Source organism: Narcine bancroftii, chromosome 7 (assembly GCF_036971445.1).
Source record: "Narcine bancroftii isolate sNarBan1 chromosome 7, sNarBan1.hap1, whole genome shotgun sequence".
Lineage (NCBI taxonomy): Eukaryota > Metazoa > Chordata > Chondrichthyes > Torpediniformes > Narcinidae > Narcine > Narcine bancroftii.
Window position 1 is genome coordinate 34,442,355 of NC_091475.1, and position 27,753 is coordinate 34,470,107.

General features: G+C 41.9%; 2 protein-coding genes across 8 annotated transcripts in view; one reads left to right on the plus strand and one right to left on the minus strand.

The window, feature by feature from the left end:
* Positions 1 to 27,753, plus strand: part of grtp1a (growth hormone regulated TBC protein 1a) — a 393,930-nt gene that overhangs the window by 266,881 nt on the left and 99,296 nt on the right. For all 7 annotated transcript variants that reach the window (XM_069889533.1, XM_069889535.1, XM_069889534.1 and 4 more), the window contains one exon: positions 24,731 to 24,835. The gene's annotated coding sequence lies outside the window, so the exon portion shown is untranslated. The remainder of the gene's footprint in view (positions 1 to 24,730; positions 24,836 to 27,753) is intronic.
* Positions 1 to 27,753, minus strand: part of mcf2la (mcf.2 cell line derived transforming sequence-like a) — a 141,043-nt gene that overhangs the window by 108,491 nt on the left and 4,799 nt on the right. Inside the window, exon 2 of the mRNA XM_069889511.1 lies at positions 1,935 to 2,015. Within this exon, the coding sequence (XP_069745612.1) occupies positions 1,935 to 2,007 (73 nt within the window). The 5' untranslated portion in view covers positions 2,008 to 2,015. The remainder of the gene's footprint in view (positions 1 to 1,934; positions 2,016 to 27,753) is intronic.

Sequence of the window (27,753 nt, forward strand, 5' to 3'; positions counted from 1 at the left end):
CATTACTTGCTTCTTAATTTCAAGAGCAAGAGAGCCATGACTGGCATTGTTAAGCTTCAGGATCTGAAGGGAAAATGAAGGATATGATTGCAGAAGAATCAACATTACAAAGAGAGGGACTCACTGGGTCAGGCAGCATCCATGGAAAGAAATGGCCAGTCAGCATTGAGTTGAGACCAATTGGTGAGACTGACCAGGCGAGTGCATGGGTTGTTTTCTCTGGCTGGATGCAATCCTGCATCATAAGACCTGCCAACTCCAATACTCTCGATCCAGTTAAACAGCCTTGATGAATCACCCCACCATTAACCTTGTAACCAGACAAGGATATCATTAAAAGAAATTAATGAAGGGGTTTATTTGTTGACCCTAAGATTTTTCTCTTGGCTTTGTCAGGGCAGGGTCAAGGAGATAAGTCTGGAATTCACAGAAATTCCAGAAGCATCCAAGTGGATTAGAGAAAATTATTATCTTTATATTCTATTCTGTTATGTCTGGTTGTATGTCTGTGTGTTTGCACCGAGGACTGGAGAACATTATTTTGTCGAGTTTTACTTGTGCAATCAGATGACACTAAGCTTGACTTGATTATTCCCTCTTACTGAAAACAGTAAGATACAGCCATCAAATGACATGCAAATTGTTTAAGGAATATTTAATGGTTGTGAGAAGTTTTGATTGGAGCCTCCTTTTCACAAGGAAACACGCCATTTACAAGGAGTCGAACATTTAGCCCCTCAAGTCTGTTCTGACACTTACCAAGGTCACAGATGATCTGAATGTAACTCCACTACACATTGCCATACCTTCTTGCTTGTCAAGAATCTATCAACCTCTACTTCCAGAATATCTAGACACTGTTTTGGGGAAGAAACTGACAATCCTCTCAAGTAAAAACACTTGTCTCTTGTTTGATTTAAATCTGTGTCCCTTTATTTTTTTTAAACAATCACTCCCCACCGCCCCCCGCCCCCCCGCCCCACCCAAGTTCTGCGTATCAGAATGGAAGGTGAAAGTGGAAGTAGAAGTGGCTAGTGAATGTCCAGGATCCAGAGTGCTGATTAACCATTCAATTGATCAAGAACACAACATTACATTAATGCAAGTAAAGTACGAGACACATCATAGAGGCTGCGTTGGGCCTTTCCAATGCACTGCAGACATCAGCACTCTTAACATAGTGAAGATCCACAGGCATTTTACAGGAGCAAAGGAATTTTTTTTTTTTTTTACGAATAATGAAATGAACCAGGAAGTAACAATTTCCACCACCTCAGATTCCTAATCTGCTTATGGAACATTGGTAATGCAGCAGTGGTAGTAACATTTGACCTGACTGATGTGTCACCTTGAACAAGCCACAAAGTAATAATATTTCTGAGTTAAGGAAAAAGACTTCTGAAAAGCAACTGACCTTTCCAATACCAAGAAACTCCCAGTATATCCCTACATTATGCAGACTAAATATGTAAATTCCCATTTAGATTTAGTTACCATAATAAATGGGGTTAATTAATAATCTAAGCACTTAATTAGTGCAGTGATGAGCATGAACATAACACTATTACAGCGCCAGATACCTTGGTTCGAAGCGTTGTCTCTAAGGAGTTTATACATTCTCCCCATATTGGCGTGGGTTTCCTCTGGGTGCTCTAGTTTCCTCCCACATTCCAAAGACATATGGAGTTAGTAGGTTAATAGGTTACCTGGGTGTATTTGAGCGGCATGGGCTCATGGGCGAGAAGGGCCTATGACCATGCTGTGTCTCTAAAATTTAAATTTAAAATTTAAACAAAAATTAATCAATTTCCTGTTGTCTTCTTGCAATGTTTAAAAATTGTGCCTTCCCATTCAGGGACAGAGGAAGGAACTGGAATCTCACTTTTGTTCAACATGTCCCAAGAAAATAGCATGGAGTACACAGCATTCCTTACCTGATCGAAAGGCAAATTGTTTGGCCAGCTGTTCAGTGATGTCAGCAGCGTATAAAAGACTGTCTTGATGCATGATCTCATCTGCAAAACAAAACAGAATGACCATTTTATCTAGCTTCCCATTCATTGCATATCCACTCACTGCCTCACTGACATGACATTGAGTTCCACATTCTCTCCACTCGCATTTGATTTGTAAAATGACTCTCATGTTAATTACTTCTAGTTTTGATTCTCCCCTGAGGAAATACTTTGTGTACACGCAACATTTTTTTCATTAAAAGGATGTTTTATACTGGTCTCCTTTCAGACTTCTCTTTCCAAGATAAAAGCCTGTTCTGCTTCATTGTGCTATATCCATTTCTGGTCCCATAGTTGCAAATCACTTTTCCACCTATGCCAGTTGTTCCATATCTCCTTTACGATATATGGATGAGAAGTGTAAATGGGACAGCACTATGGCGTGGCTGCAAGAGCTGCAGTTTCATGCCTCCTGTGACCCAGGTTCAATCTTGACCTCTGGTGCTGTGTCTGTGTGTGTGGAGTTTGCACATTCTCCCAGTGACAACAAGGGCTATTTTCTGAGATGCGAGGCCAGAGAAATTGGCAAACAGTGAGGAAGTGAGAACAGGCCAGGGCAAGAGGGTGAGAACAAATAGGTAGTAAAATGTTTCATGAAAAGAGAGGTGTGAGATGGAGTGTCAAAAAAATAAGAGTTTGAGGAGGAGTGCATAAAGGGCAGAAACTCAGGGACAACAGGACGATGTGGGAAATGCTACTGCTTCTTGCGTTGAAATGTCAAAAACTTGCATGTATGGATTCATTTTGAGAAATGGTGACTATTTATAAGTAAATGTAGCAGCTACTGTGCATCAGCAACATCTTTCAATTTAGATAAATGGCAAGTTTATTTATTTAAGGAACAACCATAGATAAATTCATAATTACTCATCTGAATTAATGAACTATGCACAATTATCAAAATATGTTATAACTCAAAATTCAGAAAATCCAAATAATATTCAAATGCCATAAAGTCATTAGGTGTAGCAAAACTGTCCTCAGAATCATGAGAGATTTAAATGAGGAAAGCATTCTGAATATTGGTTCAAACATCCAATAGAAAATTACCCCTATTTCAATGGGAACCACAAAGGTTCAATCACAATTTACACCGGAGGAGTCATGTGATGGAGTAGTGGCTGGTAGGAGAATACCAGCCCTCTCCAGAAAAGAAGAAAAAAAGTGAAGAAAAAACAAAGCCCCAGATACACAAAACACAACAAATAAAAGATAAAGGTGTGGAGAAAATGGCACCTAAGAAAAAATAACAACGGGAAAAAAAGAAGGAAAGACACCGGAAGAGAAAGGTGAAGTCCTTACCTGCACGAAAAAGCAGGGACCTGCTGTGGAAAGAGGAGTACGCTCCCCGAGGTTAGTGGAGACCCTGCAGGGTCACAACCCACCGACCGCGGGACTGCAAAAATGGCTCACTGAGCCAAACAGAGGTGCGCAACTGTGCATGCGCGATGTGCACGACAAGGAGAACACCGATGGGAGGGGGGACCAGCTGTGGAGTGAAACTCCACAGCACAAACAGCTGAGAGAGACCCGACAGCAGGGCTCCCAGCTAGAAGATAAAGAAAACAATGGGAAAGGGAGGGGTGAGAAAGAAAAACGGAAGCAAGAGACACAACAGATAACCAGCCCAGAAGAGGACCAACATCAAGAAACCATGAAAAAAAATACCCAACAAACTGAGACAAGCAGCTCAACAAGAAAGTCAGAAGAGACACAGATACAAGGACGAGAAATAGAAGACACAAACCCAAGAGGAGACACAGAAGAAGAACACCAAGCTCTGTCCAGTGGAATAGGAGGTAAAATGAATGGACAGTACATAGATAAAAAAATTTTCAAGAACAAATGAAAGAATTAAAAGAATGATTGACACTAGAATTTAGTGAAATGAAAAGAAAAATGAAAAGTACAGAAGAAAAAGTCATAGAATAGAGCTGGTCATAACAGATGTAGGGAAAAGATTAGAAAATCTGGAAGAACGTGTAATGGGAGTAGAAATGGAAGTGAATGACTTAAAAAGAAAATTGGAAGAAAGTGACAAAAATGTTAAAGAAACACAGGAGTTGTTAGCTCAGAAGGTGGATATAATGGAAAACTATAATAGGCGAAACAAATTAAAGATAGTGGGCCTTAAGGAAGATGAAGAAGGCAAAGATATGAAAGAATTTATAAAAGAATGGATCCCAAAAGTCCTGGGAATGCCAGAAATGCAGGAAGGAATGGAAATAGAAAGGGCACACAGAACATTAGCCCCGAATCCACAGTCACAACAAAAACCAAGATCCGTTTTAGTAAAATTTCTGAGATACATGACAAGAGAAAATATATTGGAGAAGGCAATGAATAAAATTAGAGAAGACAAAAAACCACTGGAGTACAAAGGTCAAAAAAATTTTTCTACCCAAACATAAGTTTTGAGCTCCTAAAGAAGAGGAAGGAGTTTAATGCAGCAAAATCGATCCTATGGAAAAAGGCTATAAATTTATGTTAAGATATCCAGCGGTGCTTAAAATAGTTATCCTGGGGGAGAAAAACAGACTGTTCTCGGATCCAGAGAAAGCATGAGAATTTGCAGTACACCTGCAAGACAGAAAGAGAGATGAAGAGATATAACAAGAACAAAGAATGACGACAAACTACATATAAAGAAGAAAAAATAATGTATAAGTAAGAACTAAAGGAGGGAAAGAAAAGGGAAGCAAGGGAGAAGGGGGGGAAAGGAGGGGTTAAAAAAGAAAAAGAAGAAAAGAGGGTGAGCTTTGTTAAATGTGAAGATAAATGTCTTTTCTGGAGGGGGTTGGGTGGGAGAGAATAACAGTCACTGCGAAATCAGTTCGCAGTCCGAATGGAGAGGGGAGTTGTGATTGCTCGGCAAGGGACAAGGGGCAACTCAGAGAGGGGGGGACACTTGGGGTTAAGGGAATTTTAGATGTGGGAGTGGTTGAAGTATTTTATGTTTTAGAAGTGTTGTCATACAGTGCGTTCAAAAAAAGAAAACTGAGAAATGAAAATGGGGAAAAGGGGAAAGGTGGTGGTGAGGAAGCGGAAATGAGATGTAAACAGAGTATGAGATGGCCATGTTGAACTATATGACTATAAATATTAATGGAATACATAACCAAAACAAAAGGAAGAGGCTATTAAATTTACTGAAAAAAGAAAAAATAGGTATAGCATTTGTGCAGGAAACGTATCTAACTGAAGTGGAACACAAGAAATTAAGGAGAGACTGGGTAGGGCACGTAATGGCAGCATCATATAACTCAAAAGCCAGAGGTTTTGTACCAATCAAATGTACCAATCAAAATAAAGGAGGAAATAATAGATCCAGCAGGGAGATATGTAATGATCAAGTGTCAGATATATTCAGAACTCTGGAATTTGGTCTATATATATGTACCTAATGAAGAGGATCAAAAGTTTATGCAAGATATTTGTTTGAAGATTGTAGATACGCAGGGCAATATAACCTTAATTTGGATTCAAAGATAGATAAAACTGGACTAAAGACTAGCAGAAAGAACAAAGCAGCCAGATTTATGGTTAAATCAATGCAGGAAATGCAACTTTTGGATATATGGAGGAGACAACACCTAAAAGAGAAGGAATACTCATATTATTCAAGTAGACATAAAACATACTCAAGGATTGACCTGTTCCTGTTGTCAGCCCATATCCAAGGGAGAGTTAGGAAAACGGAATATAAAGCTAGATTGTTATCTGATCACTCACCCCTGTTATTAGCAACATAACTGGAGGACATCCCACCAAGAACATATAGATGGAGATTAAACTCCATGCTACTTAAAAGACAGGAATTTAGAGAATTTATTGAGCTCCAAATTAAAATGTACTTTGAAATAAATATGGAATAAGTGAAAGACAAATTTATATTATGGAATGCAATGAAAGCCTTCATCAGAGGGCAGATAATAAGTTATGTAACTAAGATGAAAAAGGACTATAATCGGGAAATAGAACAGCTGGAAAGAGAAATAGTAAGTACAGAAAAAGAACTAGCAACAAGGGAAGATACAACAAAAAGAAGAGAATTGCCGGACAAAAAAAATAAAATATGGAACACTACAAACGTATAAAGTTGAGAAGAACATAATGGAAATAAAGCAGAAGTATTATGAGCTAGGAGAAAAAACGTACAAAATTCTAGCTTGGCAACTTAAAACAGAACAAGCTAAAAAAAAACGGTATTGGCATCAATGAAAAAGGACAAACAAATTATATATAACCCAAGAGAGATCAATGAAAACTTTAAGGAATTCTACAAGCAATTATACCGAACTGAGAACGAAGGGAAAGAAGACAAAATAGATGAGTTTCTAGCTAAAATTGAACTACCAAAATTGCAAGAAGAGGAGCAAAACAAATTTGATAAAACCGTTTGAAATAGAGGAAATACAAGATATATTTTAAAAAGCTGCCAAACAATAAAACGCCTGGGGAGGACGGACTCCTAATAGAATTCTATAAAACATTTAAAGAGTTACTAATTCCTCCTCTCCTGGAAGTAATGAACCAGATAGAAGAAACAAAAACATGCCAGATTCATGTAAAACAGCAATAATTACAGTAATACCAAAGATGGGGAAAGATCCACTAACACCAGCATCGTATAGACCAATATCTCTACTTAAGTCAGATTATAAGATAATAGCAAAACTATTAGCAAACAGATTGGCCGACTGTGTACCAAAAATAGTAAAACTAGATCAAACTGGATTTATTAAGAAAAGACGAACAACGGACAATGTCTATAAGTTCATTAACTTAATCCATGCAATACAAGGAAATAAGACGCCAACAATGGCTGTTGCTTTAGACGCAGAGAAAGCCTTTGACAGGGTAGAATGGAATTATTTATTCAAAGTATTACAGAGGTTCAGCCTACCAGAGAAATATATTAATTGGATTAAAGCATTATATAAGGGTCCAATGGCGAAGGTGACAGTAAATGGATATATATCGAACCAATTTAAATTAAGCAGGTCAACTAGGCAGGGATGTCCACTATCTCCCTCACTGTTAGTTTTAGCAATAGAACTATTGGCAGAACTGATAAGAACAGAAAATAAAAGGGATAAAAATAAAAGAGAAGGAATATAAAATCAGTCTATTTGCAGATGATGTCATAGTATACTTAACAGAACCAGAATTATCAATAAAAGAATTACATAAGAAATTGAAGGAATATGGAGAAATATCGGGGTACAAGATCAACGCAAATAAAAGTGAAGCGATGCCAATGAATAATGCAGATTACACAAAGTTTAAAAAAGAATCACCATTTAAGTGGCAAACACAAGCAATCTGATACCTAGGTATTAGACTAGATAATAATCTAGGCCATCTATACAAATTAAATTATCAGCCATTAATGAAGAAATTACAAGATGACTTAGAACATTGGAAAGATTTACCACTAACACTGATAGGAAGGGTAAATTGCATTAAAATGAATATCTTCCCAAGGATACAATATCTATTTCAATCGTTACCAATTCCCTTAACAGAGAAATTCTTCAATGAACTAAAGAGAATAATAAGGAAATTCTTATGGAAAGGGGGGAAACCGAGGATAGCACTAGATAAATTAATAGAATGGTACAAACAAGGTGGTTTGCAGCTACCAAACTTTAAAAATTATTATAGAACAGCACAATTAAGGTATCTATCAGATTTTTATCAAACAAGGTAAAAACCAGATTGGACCAAGATAGAGCTAGATAAAATAGGAGAGAAGGTACCAGAACATATACTTTATAAGTGGGATGAAAAACTGGTGCAATATAGAAGTTCACCAGTACTGCCCCATCTGCTCAACATTTGGAAGAAGATTCACATAGAAAGGAAAAAAACAAATTACCAACTACAATCACAATTTACACCCTTAATCAGCCAGTGTCTTATTTACTAGACCTTTGTCTTTTTGTATCAATAAATGGCAGCATTGGTGCAGAGAGATGAATTTCCCATTGCTACACATACTAAAAGGCCACATCTTATAGTCATTCCACAGAATGACAAAATACACAGACTCATTAAAAACCCAAGGTTTCAGGAATACCTGACAGGGGAGAGAATTGTTGACTTTACTCATTCTAGCCTGTAAGATTTACCTGCTCAACAGCCCTGAAATGATTTAACAAGCCACTCAATTTAAGAGACCCCTAGGAAAGGACAATAAATGCTGGCTTTGCCAATTATAACAATACCCCATTAATAGGTCATGGAAAAATAAAGTTGAAATGACTCCCCTTTTGATGAGTAAAATTCATCAGGACAGATATCCCACCTGGAAAGATCTCCTCACATTAAGTATTGCTACAGAAAAACACAAAGACTTCCTTTGCTGGAATCTTCAGCAAACAACCAGTTGCCGGACTCAGCAGGTCGGGCAGCATCCATGGAGAAAAATAGTCAAAATTTCAGTTTGGTTCTTTGTGGAACAATCCAGAAAGGTCCATTCCCCTTTTCTATTTCTATTGCTTGCCACTTTTATTTCTTTTAAGTGTCAATCTAGTTTCCTTTTAATGTTCTCTGCTTCCAACATCCTCCCAGGCAGTGTGTGTCAGGTTACTGAAGCAAAACTTTCCACAAGACTATACAAGGTCTTCTTTATGTCCTCCTAGTGTCTCTTGTCCAAAATCTTACATCTGTGTTGCTTGGTCTTTGTATCATCAGTTAATGGGAACAGCTTTTTCTATTACGGTTAAACGTGTCATAATCTGGTACGCTTCTATCTCATCTTCCCTCAACAAGACTGGCTTCTGCAATCTAATCTTTTGCAAAAAATTCCTCATCCCTGGAACAATTTTGATAAATCTTGTCTGCAGCCTCCTAAAGGCCTTCACAGCTGTCCTGAAGCACGGTGACCACAAATGGAGGAGAAGCTGAAACTCTATTTGTAGTTAGCCAAAGCCTTTTAAAAGTTCAGCAGAACTTTTGTTCTCAATCCCTCCATTTATGAAATTAGAAAACTGATATATTTTGGTACCTCATCTCTCAATGTATCCGATTACTGGTAAATATCTTTGAACCCGAATCCCCAGATTGTTCCTGCGTGATCGTTATAACTGTCATTGTGGCTCCTCAAACTTTCAACTATATATATCACTCCACCCTTGTTTTAAATTCCATCGTTCACATTTTTATTCTTTCTGCTTGCCTACTTCCTTTTGTAATCAAATGGTGTCACATCTCCTGAGTTTAAATTCTACTAAAACACAACTAATATATCCAAGATATTGTGACATATATTAAAAAGCAGTGATCCTACCATCCTTTCCAATGAAAACTATTTACAACAGTTCACTGCTTCCCTTCGTTGAATCAATGTTTCCAACCAAGCTAACAGTGACCTTAATATTCCACAAATGTTAATTCTGTTAATCATATTTTTATATAGTACTTCATCCAATTCTTTCTAAAAATCCATACAGACAATATCCATTGCATTACTTCATCAAATTTGTGAAACAATTAGGTTTCTCAAATGCAAACTTACATTAATCTATGCTGGCTTCCCTGAATTTAATCAATCCTCTCCAAGTAGCTGTAATTACTTTTCTCTGATTGCTGTTTCTAAGACTTTACCCAACACTGATTTCTGTTTCAAAAATGAACCAAAACATATTAAAAACATTTACATATCCTTTCAAAACTTCTTAACTGAGATCAGTCAACCCATCTAAATATTTAAGTTTAATTAGCTTAATATTATTTTACAGATTTCAATTCAATTACATGACTACTGATAAGAACTTTAAAAAAAAACTGCCTCACTTTTCTGTCCAGATTCCAAAGTGGCTGCAGAGTCACACAGAAAATTTGCAGAACAGGCAATGTCAGGTAGAACTATAAACAAGCCAGAAGAATCCACTTATTTACCCAACTTTTCAACGGCAATACAAATACCAGTCAAGCTCGTCCTTCTTGTATAAAACCAGGGTAATCAATGGTCTGTACAATGTCTCCAAAGCCAATCTGAAGCACTCTGGAGAAGCTGAAATAGACATTTGTCCTATTTAAAAATCAATTACATTAGCAAATACAATGCTAGCCGAAGGAAGGCTCTGTGTGCACAGGCTTCCTTCCTGCCTAATAATAATCAAGCTAAATTTAAACACAGACCTTGCGCTAAGGAACACAGAGTAAGACACAACTGCACCAGGAGAATCATTACCTGCAACGAAGGCTGGAATGAGTCTCCTACCTATTAGCCACAGAGACATGCTGGACTGATATGCAAAATATTCTGTGCTTCCCTGTTTGACTATGAACTCAGCACATTCTACTTCTTTGCTTTCTGCAGCCATTGTTAGCTTTCTGCATGGGATAGCAAACTGATATTCATTTTAACAATGCTTTTTCTCCCCTGATGCTGCTTGGCTGGCGGAGTTCCTGCGGCAGATTGCTTTTTCTCCCCTGACGCTGCTCGGCTGGTGGAGTTCCTGCAGCAGATTGCTTTTTCACTCCAGATTCCAGCATCTGCATTTTCATCTCTAAATTTGTTTGTCTCGTTATACCCGATTACAGCAAGAAGGGTTCTACTGCAAGCAGTCTAACAGGTCAACTTTAATTTTCATACAGCCATGTAAAGTAGAATGGCAAGAGCACAATTACAGAGTATAGAATTACCATGACAAAAAGATCAAATTTGCATGAAAGACAACATGATAACGTAGATGTGCAGTCCCTTCAGGAGCCTGAAGACTGCAGGGAAGAAACCTTCTTTAAGCTTGCTGGTGTAAGATTTCATACTCTAAGCCTTCTCCCTGATGGTAGGGGAGAAAAAAAGAGTTTGTCTGCAGTATGATGGGTCACTCAGAATGATGTAGAGACATAGAAATGCTGGAGGAACTCAGTAGGTTTCGCAGTGTCCCTGGGAGTTAATGATACAGTATATAACCGAAATTTTTGCCCTGAGCCCTTCTTCAAGGAATGAGTATGACAAGCTCCCGTTTTAGTAAAATGGGATTATCACTGTAAGGGATAGAATAGACAGGAGGGACAGAATAGTCACAGATAACATTTAACATTTCACACAAGTCACAGCCCAGCGACAATTCGATACATTGGAAAAACTGAGGGAAGGTTTGTCACAGTCTGTTCCAGAATTTGCAAGGACATTGTGATTTTGCAAGGGAGAACTTTTCTGACTGCTGGAGAGAAAGCAGCTTTTTGAAGCAGCTCTGTGGTCAGCCATTTTTGTGGAATTCAGAGCATAGCTTTGTGAATGACTGGGCCTTTTTGGTGGATTGACCTGTGTCAGGAGGGTCTTTTTGGGAAGCAAAGTGCTTAATTTTGATTGTGGCTAATAGTGGAGGTCACTTGGAGAGTGTGACGAGCAGTGAAGTTACTTGGCGAGATCAGTGCCAGGGTCTTGGAAGCTTCGTGGCGGCCGCACAGTTTGAGTCTTGCCTACAAAAGGACCAGGAGTGCTATGAACACAGCTTGCGTGCATGGACATTTCTTCAAAGGCAATGCAAGGAGAATTCATGAGTCTGTAGAAGCCACAACTCCAGTTTTCCCATCAGTTCAACATTAAATCTGGGCATCAAATTTCAAAGGCCTATGCTTCAACACTGAATTTGAAAGACTGAAGTGATTTTCTAGATTTTGGCGTGGACTGTAATGGGTTGGGTATAATACAGACACGCGCACAAATACACACACACACACACACACACACACACACACACACACACACACACACACACACACACACACACACACACAGCTGGGGATAGATTTAGTGTTAAGGATAGTTTAAAAGTTAAAACTATAGTTTAACAGAAATAAAATCAGTGTTTTAAAATTAAACACTGTTCTGTTTCATTGTCATTACGTGTGGTTCATTACATGAGTAAAAAGCAGGCTGGCATCTGAATTAAAAGGCTGCGGGGAATTTAAAAAAGGGCAGGGGATGGAGAGTACAGACCAAAAGATAAAAGGTGTTAATTGGATATGAACAAGAAAAAGGAAAGGTGAGAATTAGTTGGGGGAGGAGGGTTTGGATCTGTGAGTGCAGAGTTGGGGGAAAGGAGACAGAAGGCACTTTTACAAAGCCGCTGAAGTGCACAGGAAATTTTCTGTTCTGGTGGCAGTGTAAAAATGTTGAAACAGAATTTATTATGTAAATTCCATCCCATAATTTTTCCACTGGGACCCCTACATATTTTTATGGAGTGGCTGCAGTGTAAAATGACTGCAGCCATTCTGTAATAAACAGGCCTAATAAATACAATGTTCCCCCTCCGACAAATCCTTCAACACAAGAAGGCTGTGTAAAAGTGCCACTGTAAACGACCACATCGGGACACACTTGAGGCAAGTATGCTAACTTTTTTTCAGAATAATTCTGAAGTTTGTGTAAAAATGACAAAGGGGAAAAGGAAAAGGAGAGAGAGAGAGAGAGAGAGAGAGAGAGAGAGAGAGAGAGGGGAAACGGGACATAGGGATAGATGGGGGGGTGGCGTGGGGAGTCCAAACAGAAGCTGGAGAAGACAATATTAAATGTTATCCGGTTGGAGGGTGCCCAGATGGAATATGAGTTGTTGTTCCTCCAAACGGCAGGTGGCCTTTCAGTATAATGGCTGCCTCTCTTGGGGAGTGGGAGATGTAGATGGAGTCCAAAGAGGAGAGGGAAGTTTGTTTTATGTTCTGAGTTACATTCACCACCTTCTGTAACTTCTTCCAATCTTGAACAGAGTAGCTTCTGTACTATACTGCAAAGTAGCCAGTAAGTATACTTTTGATTATGCCACTGTCAAGGTTGCAGAGGACAAAGTGGTCATGCCAAACTTTCTTCTTCTAAGAAGGTAAAAGTATGTTCTTGTCAGTTACATCAATATGTTTGTCTCAGGTCAGGTTATTGGAAATAATTATTCCTAAGAACTTGAGGCTATCTACTCGTTCAGTTTTAGTGGACACATGCATGGACCCTGTTCCTTCTCCTGAGATCAGTTATCATCTCCTTCATCTTATTGATGTTGAGAGAGAGGTTATCTTGACACCATGCCACTAGACTTTCGACCTCTTTTCTGCATTCCATAACATCATCATTTGAGACTCGTTCCAGTACTGTGATGCCATTGGCAAATTTGGACCTGATGAATGTTGACCTTGATGCAACACCTCCTTGCTCTCCAGTTCATGCCTCTAGACCTGTTAATATCCACTTGGATGGCAGATGGCGCCTGATTACACAATTTGATCACTTGACTTGCTGAGCATGCTTCTTCCAACAGATGGACAAACTTGATGCGAAGCCAATATGATTTCATAAAATCTGCATTATTTCTGAATAAATTAATAGAATGTTGGCCAAAGGAATGGAATACAAACATTTCAAGCATCTACTTCTATGAGCTCAGGAACAGAACAACAGATTCTAACATACCACTTCAGTTACAAGTCTACTTTTCCTGGTTCATATGAATGCTTCAAACACTAATTAGCAAAATGAAAGTATGTTCTTTGAAAAAGCCATTAGACACTGGGTGGAGACTTCCCAAACTCAAATTACACAGAACTTTTAATTGACATTTGAGATAAAAACAAATTGCAATGTTACTGAATTATGTCTGAAGCTGGTCCCTGACTAATCTTATGTGCTGATATATTATGCACTAGCAAATGTCTTACTGATGTATCAGCATCCTTAAAGGGACATACTGTAAATAACTCTCACCAATAATGACAGAGGATGACCACAGTCCACAAGTGCTAGTGATTTCTGTGGACTTATAAATTACATAATAATGGTAAATTGCTCTCTGAAATTATCCAAGCACTGGAATTTTACTTGGATCTTAGAGCACTGCAGGATTGTTTTGTCTTCATCTGACAAGATGAAAAAACCCAAGCTGAAGACAGAGCCTTGGCTTAACAATGTGACCAAGGCCCAAAGGAGAGAATGCAGGAAGGCAGAACAAAGAGACAAACTCTTAAAACACAACCTGAACGCATATTAGAATGTGGTGAAGGCCAAGAGAACAAAATACCTCGCCAACCTAATTGCTAATAACTCCCATAACCCCAGAGTCCTCTTTAGCACTATAAACTCAGTTATAGGCCCTCCACCCACTACAAACCTGAACACATCACCCTCAGAAAGACCATATTTACCATGAAACCTACAACCTGCCTCCTTGACACTATCCCCATCACCTCCTGAAGGATGTCTTCAACATCGTGGGTCCGAGTATCCTCTCCATCATCAACAGCTCCCTAGCCACTGGCTCTGTCCCAACCTGCTTCAAATGTGCAGTCATTCAGCCCCTCCTTAAAAAATCTAACCTTGACCCATTCTCCCCAAAAATTACAGACCTGTTTCAAAACTTCCTTTCCTCTCCAAAGTCCTTGAAAAAGTAATATTTAACCAACTATCTCCCTATCTTCACCAAAATACAATAACAGAAATGTTTCAGTTGGGGTACAAAGTCTACCACAACACGGAATTGGCCTTAATAAGGGTATACAAGAACCTACTCCTCATCACTGACTCGGGTGGCACTGCTGTTCTAATGCCCCTAGAACTCAGCGCAGTGTTCAACACCATCGATCACGCTATTCTGATAGATTGGCATCAATGGCAATCTTACCTCACTGTCAGGGCTTTCACGGTCAACACGGTCATCTACACATCTGCCTCAGCCACACTCTCCTGCAGGTTCTGCAAGGATCCATCCTTGGCCCCATTCTTTTCTCACTGTGCATGCCCCCACCTCAGTCATATCATGCAGAAACATGGCATCTCCTTCCACTGTTACATCGACGACACCCCGCTCCACGTCCCCTAAAACCGGATAACCAGTCAAAAATTACCAACTGTATGGAAAACATAAAATGCTGGATGGCCTGCAACTTCCTCCAACTTAATGAGACAAAATCTGAGATCATCCTATTCGGCCCCTCTAATTTCACCAGAAAGTTACACAACCCCCTAGGTAATCTATCCACTCTTATTAAACCCCATGTTAAATCCCTTGGGGTGCTATTTGACCCTGCCTTCAAATTTGACAAACAGCTCCACACCATTGTTAAAATAAAACTGTACCTCTCACTCAAGGACCTCGAAAGGGTTATTCATGCCCTTATCTTCTCATGTCTGGACTATACACTGAGATTAGCCAGTCCTCCCTAATCCACCTCCAACTCGTTCAGAATGCCATGGCTAGGGTCCTGACAGGTGCCAAGAAGAGGGACCACATCACCCCAATTCTGGCCTTCCTCTCGTGGCTGCCGGTGTGACTCGGAATCAACTTCAAGCTGTTGCTACATACAAGGCCCTCAACGATCTTGCCCGCCCCCCCCCCCCCAAATATCTCCAATCTGCTTACTCCCTACTCCACTCCAAAACAGGTCAGGTCAGCTACCACAGGATGCCTGGCTGTTCCACGGACTAAGCGCACACAAAGGGGAGACTGGACCTTCACAGTTGCAGCTCCCAGACTGTGGAACGGCATTCCCCTGACCATTAAACTAGTCCCCTCCCTCAACTGCTTTAAATCCAGGTTATAAATGTGTGGTACGCTGTTAGCCAGAATCAGACACACACAAGGTAAAAACTGTACAACAGGCTTTAATCCACAAAGACTTCCACAGAGCCAGGCTGGCTGTAGCTGCAGTAACTCTGAGTGAGACTTCGGGAGGCTGGCGCAGGCTTATAATCCCAGAGGGTGATTGACACCCAACTGGGTGGGGCTTGATCCATTCAGGCTGACTGATTGACAGCCGGCCAGATGTTGTCCTGTTCTCTTACACTCCTGCAGGTACATAGGTTGCCCCCTGCAGTAGGCCAGTGGTGTACCACCACAAAATGTACCTTCTGTTGTTAACGTATAACGTCTGAAACCCTTTGTACATTCCTAACCCCCCCCCCCCCCACGCCACCGACAGCGTTGCACTATTCATTGAAATTGTGGTCTATTTATACCATCTTAATCCGTTGTTCTGTAAATAGTTGTACTAGTTTCAGTCGATTGTCTTGATTGCTTTGGGCAATTCAAGTTGAAAAAATGTGCTATATGAGTAAAGAACTTAAATTTGAACTTGAAGATGTGTGAAATCAGAGCCAAGTTACTAGGAATGAGCAATACCTCTTTAGGGTGGCTTCAGCCATGGAGAGGGCAGCAAGAAATGTTGAGGAGCTGTATCTAGCACATCCAGCTTCACATCTGGCTCCTCATCCAGATCTACATCTGGCTTATCATCCAGTTCCACATCCAGATCTACATCTGGCTTCTCATCTGGCTCCACATGCAGCACATCCAATCCCCAACAAATAGTATCTTGCAACTGTCCAGAATATATGTGGGCTGGTTTTTTTTTTGGAAATACAGCACGGTAACAGGCCCTTTCAGTCCACAAGCCAATGCCACCCAATTAACTTACAACCACTATACATTTTGAACAGTGGGAGGAAACTGGAGCCTCTGAGGAAACCTCATGCAGACACAACCAAAGCAACCTACCCCTTATTATAAAACTCCGTGTGCGTGCGCGCGCACGTGTGTGTGTGTGTGTGTGTGTGTGTGTGTGTGTGTGTGTGTGTGTGTGTGTGTGTGTGTGTGTGTGTGTGTGTACACATATGATTAAAAATGTGTTAATCTACTCAATCACCTCACATAATATTTCTGCTATCCTTTGAACCAGTCTTGTGAATCTTTGCTACATTCCTTCTGTGGCAAACAAATCATTTCTGAGGCAAGGAGATCAAAAATACATAATAATCTCGATGTAGTAATACAAAGACAATCTACAATAAGGTCTCCTTTGATGAAAAAGGCACACCGATGCCTCAACTTCTAACAAGTCTGAGGAGCCTTAGCATGTCATCGAATATCAATTATTGCAGATGTACTTTGGAAAGTATTCAAACTGGTGTATGACCACCTGGTTTGTTAGTTAAAACATAAAATGCTGGAGAAGCTCAACAGGTCAACAGGTCAGCAAAGATTCATAACCGACGTTTCAGGCTTGAGTTCTTCATCAAAGTATGAGAATATGCCGTCAAGCATCTGAACAAAACGGTGGGAGGGGGAAAGGGGATGGCAAAGGTAAGAGATGATAGGTGGAGAAAGGAGGGAGGGGACAGCAACAATGAGGGGGAGGGGCGTGTGGGTGGAAGAACTGGAAGGACAGGAAAGGGGAAGGGGGAAGAAAAAACAAGCAGGTCTAATGGAAAGCAGTAAAGTCATTGTTCATGCCATGTGGCTGGAGGGTGCCCAGCTGGAAAATAAGGTTTGTTCCTCCAATTTGCGGGTGGTCAGGGTGGGAGAGTGCATAGGCCATGGACAGACAAGTGAGCATAGGACTGTGACCCAAAATTGAAATGGTTGGTCACTGGGAGGTCACTGTGGTTGCAAATGGAGAGGAGGTGCTGAGCAAAGCCATCTCTCAATCTGCCACCGATCTCTCTGATGTAGAGAATGCCACATGACACCTTATTTTCCGGCTGGGCACCCTCCAGCAGCATGGCAGGAACATTGACTTTACTGCTTTCCAATAAACCTGCTTGCCTTTTTTCCAGCATGGTCCTGAGCACAACATTGTGCTGGGAATCCAGCTTCCTGAAGTAGCAGTGTAACACCCAGTACAACACTCACAGCTGTCACAGCTGTCCAGATGCACTCCCAGAAAGGCCTCAATAGCTCCATTCCTGGGCTCACCTGCAGTAAAGAGTGAAACACGAAAGTCTGCAGATGCTGTGATTGTAGCAAAAACAGATCAAAATGTTGGAGGAACTCAGAGGCCATAGGAGTTAAAGATATACTGCCAATGTTTTGGGCTAGAGCCCTTCTTAACATCTGCTGTAAACACTGTAAGTGAAATTGAATGCTTGTGAAGCATAAGAGAAGAAAAATACTTATCTATAAAAATATGCAATGAAGGTTTACTCATACAATGCTAAGGATTATAATGAACATGAAAGCCAAAAGAATTGATCTTCAAGAGAATGTCAATTTTTTAAAAAGTTTATAAGGCAGACATGGAATATTATTTTCTACTTGCAGAGGAGAACCCATTAATAAGTCATTTATAAATCTAGAAAATAATTTAGAAGGAGCTGAACAAATCATCTGATACCCTCATGAACCAAACAAAAGAAGAGCATAGGACAGAGATAGGAACAAAAGAAAATATCGATGGGATTTGGCAACAAACCTAGTTGCTGATCAAAGAGCTGTTGGCCAAATGTTTCCTTTTTATGCTGTGGTATCTGGATCACATCAGGAAACAGCTTGAATATAATCTTTTTTCTAAATATGTATATAATATAGATCACTGTCAAGGCCAGCAATTATTATTGTTGCCCATCTCCAATTGTTTTAGATTAATTAAGATATTGAACATTGAAACAGGCCCTTTGGCCCAATTTGTTCATGTTGAAAAAGCTGCATACCCTAGTTCGTCCCATTCACCTATAGTATATTTGGCCCACATTTCTCCAAACCTTCCTCTCCATGTGCCCATCCAACTATCATGAATTGTAATTTTACCCATCTGTAGCACCTGCCCTGGCAGCTCCTTCCCTACACACACCACCCTACATATGAAGAACATGCCTCTCAGACCCCCTTTAAAACTTTCCCTTCACTTTAAACCCACAACCACCAGTTTTAGACTCCTCTGGTCTGGGAAAAAGACCAATGATCTACCCACTATAAACATCTATGTGATCAAGGAAAACAGTCCCTGCCTATCTATATTCTCTTATGACTCAAGCCCTCCAATCCAGGCAACATTCCTGTGATTCCACGCCCTGTCTTAATCATATCCTTCCTATAGTGTAGCAACCAGAACTGCACACTATGCTCCAAGCAGCCAAACCAACAATTTGTATGTGCTCATTGTCTCAGCTGACCCAGCACCAATCTCTGAGGCACACAGCCAATTACAGGCCTCCAATCAGAAAAGCAATCCTCTGCCTCCTGCCAACAAGCCAAGCATGTATCCAGTGTGATGTCTCACCCTGGACCCCTGAGTCCTAACCTTCCCTTGTTCTCTGAAATCCACCTGCTGAAGATGCTCTCACAGTGATAATCAATACAAGGACCAGGACCCAACAATGAATGAACAGCATCTGAATGCTGTTACACTTCCTCTCAAATTGATACCATTCCCAACTTACATTGACAGCAATGAAAGGATAATGATTGGACTATCTCGGCCATTTCCTCTCGCATATGTAGGACAGACATTACCCTCACATGTGAATGTTCTCCAAGTCCTGGTTCATGAACTGCCTCATTTTACGAGGATATACATTGTATAGTAATAAACCAACATCTCCACATCTGATCTTATAACAAAAGACAGATAATTAATGAATCCGCTGCAGATGGCTGGGCGTAAGCATTGTCTTCATGAACTTCTGCAACAATAACCTGGAGGTGGGATGATGGACTGCCAACAAACAGAAAAGCCTTTTTTGTGCAACGCTGATGTCGACACACTCCATTACACATTCATTCAAATGCTGCAGTGATGTCAAAGATAGTAACAATTACTGCTGCATTTAGCTTGTACGCCCATGTTTAAACCTGAGGTCAGGTACTGAGCAGGCCTGACAAAATGCAATGCAAGCATCAGTAAGTCATGTACTGAACACAATTTGCTGGAGGAACTCAGCATATATGTCTCCTGGAAGTCTTATGTTGGTTAGTGTCAACTTTCAATGCTATTCTGTGGTAAACCACTGTTTGTATATATTTATCAGTTTGGGTACACCCATTGGCTGACTGTATTGTGGCCCTGCCCATAGGCTCCTGAATAAAGATGACTATTTCACAGCCCCCTCCCGAGTTCAGGACAGTTGAGGAGCATGGACGTGCCTTTGTTCTAGAGCAAATAGAAGCCCATCAGTTTGCTCAACTTCATTCTCTTGGAGTCATATTCCATACAAATATTTCATAGTGTACAAAACCTTAATGTGCAATTACTTAATGTGCACTGCATTACATACGATCATAGTTCGGAAAGTTGACTCACAATGAATTCACACAAATCCATTGCTAGGTTGCATAAAATATTACAAGACTCTGTTTACTTGCAACTCATTGCAATTGTTAATCTGATCACAACAGAAGGATGAGAAGATGGTGGTGCTGCTGCAGGTGCGGGCTGGGAGGAATTGGGGGAGTGGAGATGTGGTCTTTCAATGCTCCTCTGCAAAATCCTACTGCTCATCCATCCCACCAGATGGCCCCGTGCAGATTTAAATTGCCTGTAGAATGGGACCAGCACTGGGTTGGTGTTGACACTGTGGTAAACCACAGTTATACTGCGATTCGCTACAGCCGGCTAGACACGCATCCCGAAACTGATCCTACTCATAACCCCTTTGCATGTTGCCCATTCACCCTGCCATGATTGGTCGATGAGGTTGGTTGCTGCTTTAGTCTATAGTCCAGTGGTTCTCTATTCACATACCACTTTAAGTAATCCCATGCCATCAGTGCTCTGTGATTAGTAAGGGATTGGTTAAGGTGGTAAGTGAGTGGGAAGGGAATGCTGAGAATCACTGCTCTAGACCCAATTGTTACTGAAATATTTTGCTTGAGAAAAATTGTCATTGGCCCATTTCCTTTGGAGTTATGAAACCATGCACGTAACAAGTCAATTAGGGACGATTAAAACTGGTTTTCAAACTTTTTCTTTCCACCCACACACCACCTTAAGCAATCCCTTACTAATCACAGAGCACCTATGGCATTGGGAATACTTTAAGTGGTATGTGAGTGGAAAGAAAAAGGTTGAGAACCACTGCTATAGTCAATAAAAACCTATCAGTTTCACAACCTCAGCCTTTTGTGGTAATTGATGGTGCATCAATTTTATTGACTATAATTTTGCAAGAAAATGAAGCAATATCTGAAACCCAAGAGACTCAGCATAGACCCTTGATTGTCTAATGTCCCAAACACCTTCGAACACTGGCTACTCTGCTTCGAGGACGGTGACAACAAATGTTGTTAACACAGATAAGGACAGACTGAAACTCCTCCTCTCATGAATCAGACCCTTGGTCTTTCCAATGATCAACAACGCTAAATCATAAATGAAGGCCATGGATATACTGAAGGTCTATTGTGGCAGAAGGGTGAATGAGGTCCTTGCAAGGCACCTCCTGGCCAGCAGGAAGCAGCAACCCCATGAGTCATGCATCCAGTACCTATGGGTCCTCTGCAGGACATGCAACTGCAAAGCCATGTCTGCCACCCAGAATGCAGAGGACTGGCATCCGGTCCAGATATATAAGACAGTGATTCCTAGAACAGAAAGAACTCGATCCGCAAGGAGTGGTAGATTAACAGAGACGCTGGAGGTGGCCTTCCAAAGCTCAGACTACTCAACTGCCTCTTGGCTGCCACAGGCACCAATATCTTGAGACGGGGGATTGTCCTGCGCCATGAGTGACTAGTCACAGTCATGATCACACCCCTCTAGCGATCTGACCTTGGCCACCATGACAGATGATCATCCCAAATGCTATTTCTGTGAGCAGAGCAAGCACCTGAGGAAACACTACCCTACCAAGGAGGTGGTACACGCTAGATGTGGGAAAGGAGGACATTACACAAATGTCTGCCCATCTAAACTGCCCGCAAAACCTAGCAGCACCGCATGTAGACAGCTGTCACCCCAAGCAGCGTAATCAGCTCCATCTCCTCTGCTGATCAGTGATGCCACATGCAAGTAATGGGAACCTCCATTTTGGACCGTGCAGCTAGCGCCATTTTCTTGAGTCAGCAGCACTGTGGGGGAAACAGTGAAGGCAGCCATCTGGGGAACTCGGGCCCTCTTTGGACTCGGACAGCAAATCTATACTGGCCTCCATTACCCTGAACCAAGAGGGACCATACGAACTCGCCTGGTCCATGATGGATGTCCAGGTATATGGGTGCATAATGAACTGTTTGCTTGATAGCTGGAGTACAGAAAGCTTTATCCATCCCGATATCAGTAAGCGCCTATCCCTCAAAGTACAGCCAGTCATCCATAAGATATCAGTTAAATCCAAATTCCATTTGGCAGACATCCACGGATCCTGCCTGTGTAGTGACTTTGACTATTGGAAGCACAGTTTACAAACACTTCAGGTTCCTCGTCATGCCTCAGCTCTGCGCCCCCTTGCTGATGGGGCTGGACTTCCAGTGCCAACTTTAGAACGTAACATTGGAGTTCGATAAGCCTCATTCCCCAACCGCCACCCCCTCATTTTCAATGAACAGTTCCTAGGCGATCCTCTGTGTATGACCCTCAAGGTCACCCCTCCACTGCTGTTTGCAAATCTCACCCCCAAATGCAAGCCGGTGGCCACCAGGAGCAGGCAATACTGTGCTGCAGACAAAGCATTCATCAAGTCAGAGATTCAGCGTTTGTTAGGCAAGGGAATCATCAAGGTCGACAATAGTTCCTGGAGGGCCAAGGTGGTTGTAAAGAATGGGGAAAAGAACAGAATGGTCATAGATTATAGCCAGACCATCAACCAGTACATGCTGCTCTATGTGTACCCCCTTCCCTGAATATCCAATATGGTTAATAAGATGGCACAATATTGGGTATTCTCCACGATTGACCTGAAATTGGCCTATCACTAGCTAACGATCCACCTGGAGGACAGCAAACAGCATCAAGGTGGATGGAAGTCTCTATGACTTCCTCCAGGTCCCCTTCCGCGTCACCAACGTGGTGTCTATTTTCCAACGGGAGATGGACTGCATGGTGAATCACTATAAACTGCAGGCCATTTTCCCATACCTTGATAATGTGACCATCTGTGGTCACAATGTACAGGACTGTGTCAACCTTTGAAAATTCATCCGGGCCGCAAAGCTCCTGAACCTTACTTATAACAAGGAGAAATATGTGTTCTGGACAACCCGACCAGCCATTCTAGGGTGCGTGGTTGAAAATGGCATCATTGGCCCCAACCCCGAGCACACTTACCCTCAACTGGAGATACCCCACACCCTCAGAGCCTTGAAGAGATGCCTGGGTTTCTTCTCGAACTGCGCTCAATGGGTCCCCAACTATGCAGACAAGATTCACCCATTGGTCAAAGCTACCTCTTTCCCCCATTGGCAGAGACCCGCACAGCTTTTGGCCGTATCAAGGACAACATTGCCAAGGTGGCAATGCATGCGATAGATGAGTCCACACTATTCCAGGTGGAAGGCAATGCGTCTGACTTAGCCCTGGCTGCCATGCTCAACCAAGTGGGCAGACCTGTCACCTTCTTTTAACACACCCTACAAGGCCCTGAAGTCAGCCATTCCACAGTCAAAAAGGTCTGGGCCATCATAGAGGCAGTATGCCACTGGAGACACTATCTCACTGGCAAATGATTCACCCTCCTCATGGACCAGGTTGCTTTAATGTTCAATAATAAGCAAAGGGAAAAAATCAGGTGGAGAATCAAATTGTTCACTTATAATTAAGATAACCTATAACGACCTGGCAAACTTAACGAACCCTCAGACTCTCTATCTCGTGGGACTTGTGCCAGTATCCAAATGGACAAGTTGCAGGCTCTCCACAACAACCTTTGCCACCCCAGAGTGACTAGGTTATTCCATTTCATTAAAGCCTAGAACCTACCATACTCCATTGAGGAAGTCAGATCAATGACTAAAAACTGCCAGGTCTGCGCTGAGTGCAAACTGCACTTCTACCGTCCAGACAAGGTGCTCCTAATCAAAGCTACTTGCCCCTTTGAGCGCCTGAGCATCTACTTCAAGGGGCCTCTCCCTTCTTTGAACTAAAGCATCTATTTCCTTACTATCATCAATGAATACTCTTGCTTCCCTTTTCCCATCCTCTGCCCGGACATGACCATGGCTACAGTCATCAAGGCCCTCCGCGATGTCTTCACGCTCTTTGGGTACTCCTGCTTCATCCACAGAGGGGGGGGGGGGACCTCATTCATAAGCGACGAGTTTGCAGCCGTACCTGCTGGGCAGGGGCATTGGCACAAGCAGGACCACCAGCTGTAATCCCAGAGGAATTGGGCAGATGGAAAGGAAGAATGCCACAGTATGGTCCTGGCACTGAGGTCACGGGGCATCCCCGTTTCCCATTGGCAAGAGGTCCTCCCAGACACACTGCACTCTGTACGGTTGCTCTTATGTATGGCCACTAACAATACGCCTCATGAATGGATATTTGCCTTCCCAAGGAAGTCTCTGTTAGGGATTACACTGCCTGTCTGGCTGTCCTCCCTGGGACTGGTCCTGCTTTGGAAGTACGCCAGGCAACCTAAGACTGACCCACTGGTCAAGAGGATCCACCTCCTCCATGCAAAACCCCAATATGCCTACATGGCCTTCCCTGATGGGCATGAGTTCACAGACTCGATCCACTTCCTCCAACCACTATTGACCAACAACAGCCAACAGACTGCCATCTTGTGGGTCCCTGAACCTGCTGCCGACCACTCTCGGCAACTGTTGTCACCCATGATGCATCAGCGTCCCACTCTCTCCTCCCTGCACCTATTCCTTCCCCACGGAGATCTGTAACCAGTGATGACAGACTGACCCCACAGGCTGCTCAGAGCGCCACAACTGCACCCTAACCATTACCATGTTGTTTGCTGAGGCAGAGAAGGTCCCTGACAGACTTGACCTGTGAAATATGTATATGTGTGTATATTTTGCATTGTTTTCCCTTTTTTTCTTACCCCGCAGGACTCTTCTTAAAAAGGAGGGATGAATTTGGTAAATCACTATTATACTGTGATTGGCTCCTGCTGGCTGAACATGCCTCCTGTTGTGAGTGAGAAAACAGGTTTGGTAAGTCTCAAAGGCAAGGACTCTGAACACAGTTTTGATGGGAAAGGATTTAATTTACAGAAAAAAAATGTGGGAAATGGGAACAGATGCAGCACGTGCACACACATGCGCGCACGCACGCACTCACACACTCACACACACACACACACACACACAGTTTACAGCAGTCATGAGAAACTAATAGCAGACCATTAATAACAAATGTGGGGAAAATAGCGTGGGAACAAAATACACACACAAAATGAACTGGTACATACAACGATCAAGGAAAAAATTATTATTATGCCCCAACACCCCTTGATTCAGTGCAGGCACAGCCCTATGCTACAAGGGTCACTAATTAAATGCTCCCAACCCTTTTAACAGTGCACATCTTACCAACAATTTTTTCCAGTGCCTTTCCACATTTCTAGGCATAGAGTGAAGCAGGGTGGTCCCAAGCTGGCAAAGAGAGAGAATAAAGAACACATGGCACCTTCATAATGCTGGAGGTTCCAACCCACATCGTTAACAGGGTAAAATGGCTCGGTGCCAGGAGGGTTAATCCAATTACAACAGCCAATGGCCCAAGGCCAAGTACAGGCAGGCTGGAGAGTCCAGTCCAGGTAATTTACATGGTACCAACAGCAAGGTGTGCACTAATGGGTGGGGCAGAACCAAACCTTGATTGGCAGCTGGTGTGTCCTCAAATTAGGTAGAGCGCAGTGCTGTCACATGACAGTCACAACCCTATCCACAGCCCTTTGCATACTCCCCATTCACTCTGCCATGATCGGTTGATGAGGTTGGTTGCTGCTCCATTCTATAGTCAATAAAAGCCTATCAGTTTCAGAAACTCAGCCTTTTGTGCTAATTGATAGTGCATCAGACAGTGAAGATTCATGGAGTCTGGTATTTAAGATGGCTCAGATCTCAGGGGTTCTGGCTCCAGGGAAGCAGTGGATCGGTGAAGGGCACCAGAGAGGGAGATCACCCTCCCATTAAGAAGCTAGGAGATGATTCTACTGAGAAAGAGATTCCAGCAGTGGGTCAGCAAGGGGGGGTCAGTGGCCAAAGAACTTACACCAGGTCATGGGCTGCTGACAGTCAACCTTTGGGAATCAGGCATCAGGACTAGGATTTGCAAGGAAGCTGATGGTGAGCAGAGATCCCAAAAGGCCTTGGGCACTGACAACTGTCTGATCTCTGGGACCTCTGAACAAGAGACTGAGGACAGTCATTTGAATGCCTCGAGTTTGGGTTCACTACTAGACTAGAGAGGAGACAGTGCGGCTACAGAGGTTACGGGAACTCAAGAGTTGGTGGGATCTTTGGACATTCAATTTCTATGAGGGGACTCTCTTTAGTTTTCACTCTTGCTTTAATAATAGCAGTGTACTAGTGCTCTTTTTATGCACCTTTACAGGGCAAAAACAAATCAATTATTGTGATTTTTGTGTACATGGCAATAAATGAAATCTTAATTTGGTCTGAAGTCCCAAACTATTAATTCGTGTGTCTTTTGAACCAGGCTCAAGCTCAGTGGTTATCATTTAAGATTATATTATGCAGAAGAGAACCATTTATTTCTAACATGAGACAATAAAATTGGTCCTGAGCACACTGGGATTTTGTACTATGGATAATTAATCCAATCATTGAACACTCGTACAGATTTACATTCCAGAAATTTCAAATATGCCCCAGAGCGTAAAATATTGCATCCAATTTCTAATAACCATTTCAATTACTACACTTAAACACAACCAAATGTTTCATACAATACTTCTGGTGCAACTCACGGAATCATTAACTTTTTTAAATTACACCTCAATTTCCAAGATATAATTTTCAATCACAATTTAAAAACCCTCATATTACTTTTGATTAAAATTAATTTGCAGAAGGCTTTACCTTCAGTAAAAAAAAATTCTCAGACATAACTTTCAATTATAAGCAAAAATCTTAATTATAATAAAATATCTGCCTGTTCCTCATGTTAATTTCAATTATGACATACTTTGTCAGACGAGTTTCTCATTTAATCACAAATGGCTATCCCAATTCTCACCATGTTATTACAATTCATCATCACAGAGCAGGATTTTCATTTGTTTCCAATAACCCAGTTAGCTTGCTGTCCTATTCTGAAATTTTGCTTGAAATTATGTGTACACACACATACCTATGCAAACAAAGAAGCTGTCACACACACACTCAGCAGGGACTGAAGACACAGCACTTCCCCACAGGGTCATACCACCCATTCCCATTGCTGATGCCATTGCTGATGGCCCCTCCCAGGCTTTCAACAGCCTGTTAAAGGATCCTACAGTGTTCTATTTAAAATCCTGCTATTGTAGGGACTATTGCACAAGATGGCGATTCTGTTCAGTAGTGGCCACAAGGGGTTGCAGACTCCAGGGGAGTAGCCAACTGGTGCAGGTCATCAGTAATAGGGGAAGTGCTCCCCCCCTTTCCCAAGCACCCCCCCCCCCACCACTGTTGACAAGGAGGAGACAACTATCTGAATGGTGATCATGGTGGCAGACCAAAAAGGGTGTCTGTAGCTGAAGGACACCTACAGGCGGCAAGCTGTTAGCAACTTGTAGGTGGGGAACCAACATAACCAACAAAGAACTCACACTAGGTTGCAGGCTGTGTTGGTGACTGGCTCATGAGAACCAGGTATCAGAACCAGAATTCGAGAGGGTACTGAGAGCAAGATGGGCTCCCGAAGGACCCTGGGTGCTGAAGGCTTCCTCAATGTGTCGGAGGTTTGGTTCTGGGTTCGGGTTGCCGATGGTTTGAATTGAACTAGAGTCTTGTGGTATATACATTGGAAAAGAGATTACAATTCAAGAAAAATTGAAGTCCACCTTTATGTCTTATAGTCTTAACACCTAAGCACAATATTCCAGATGCAGTTTCAGCAAGAC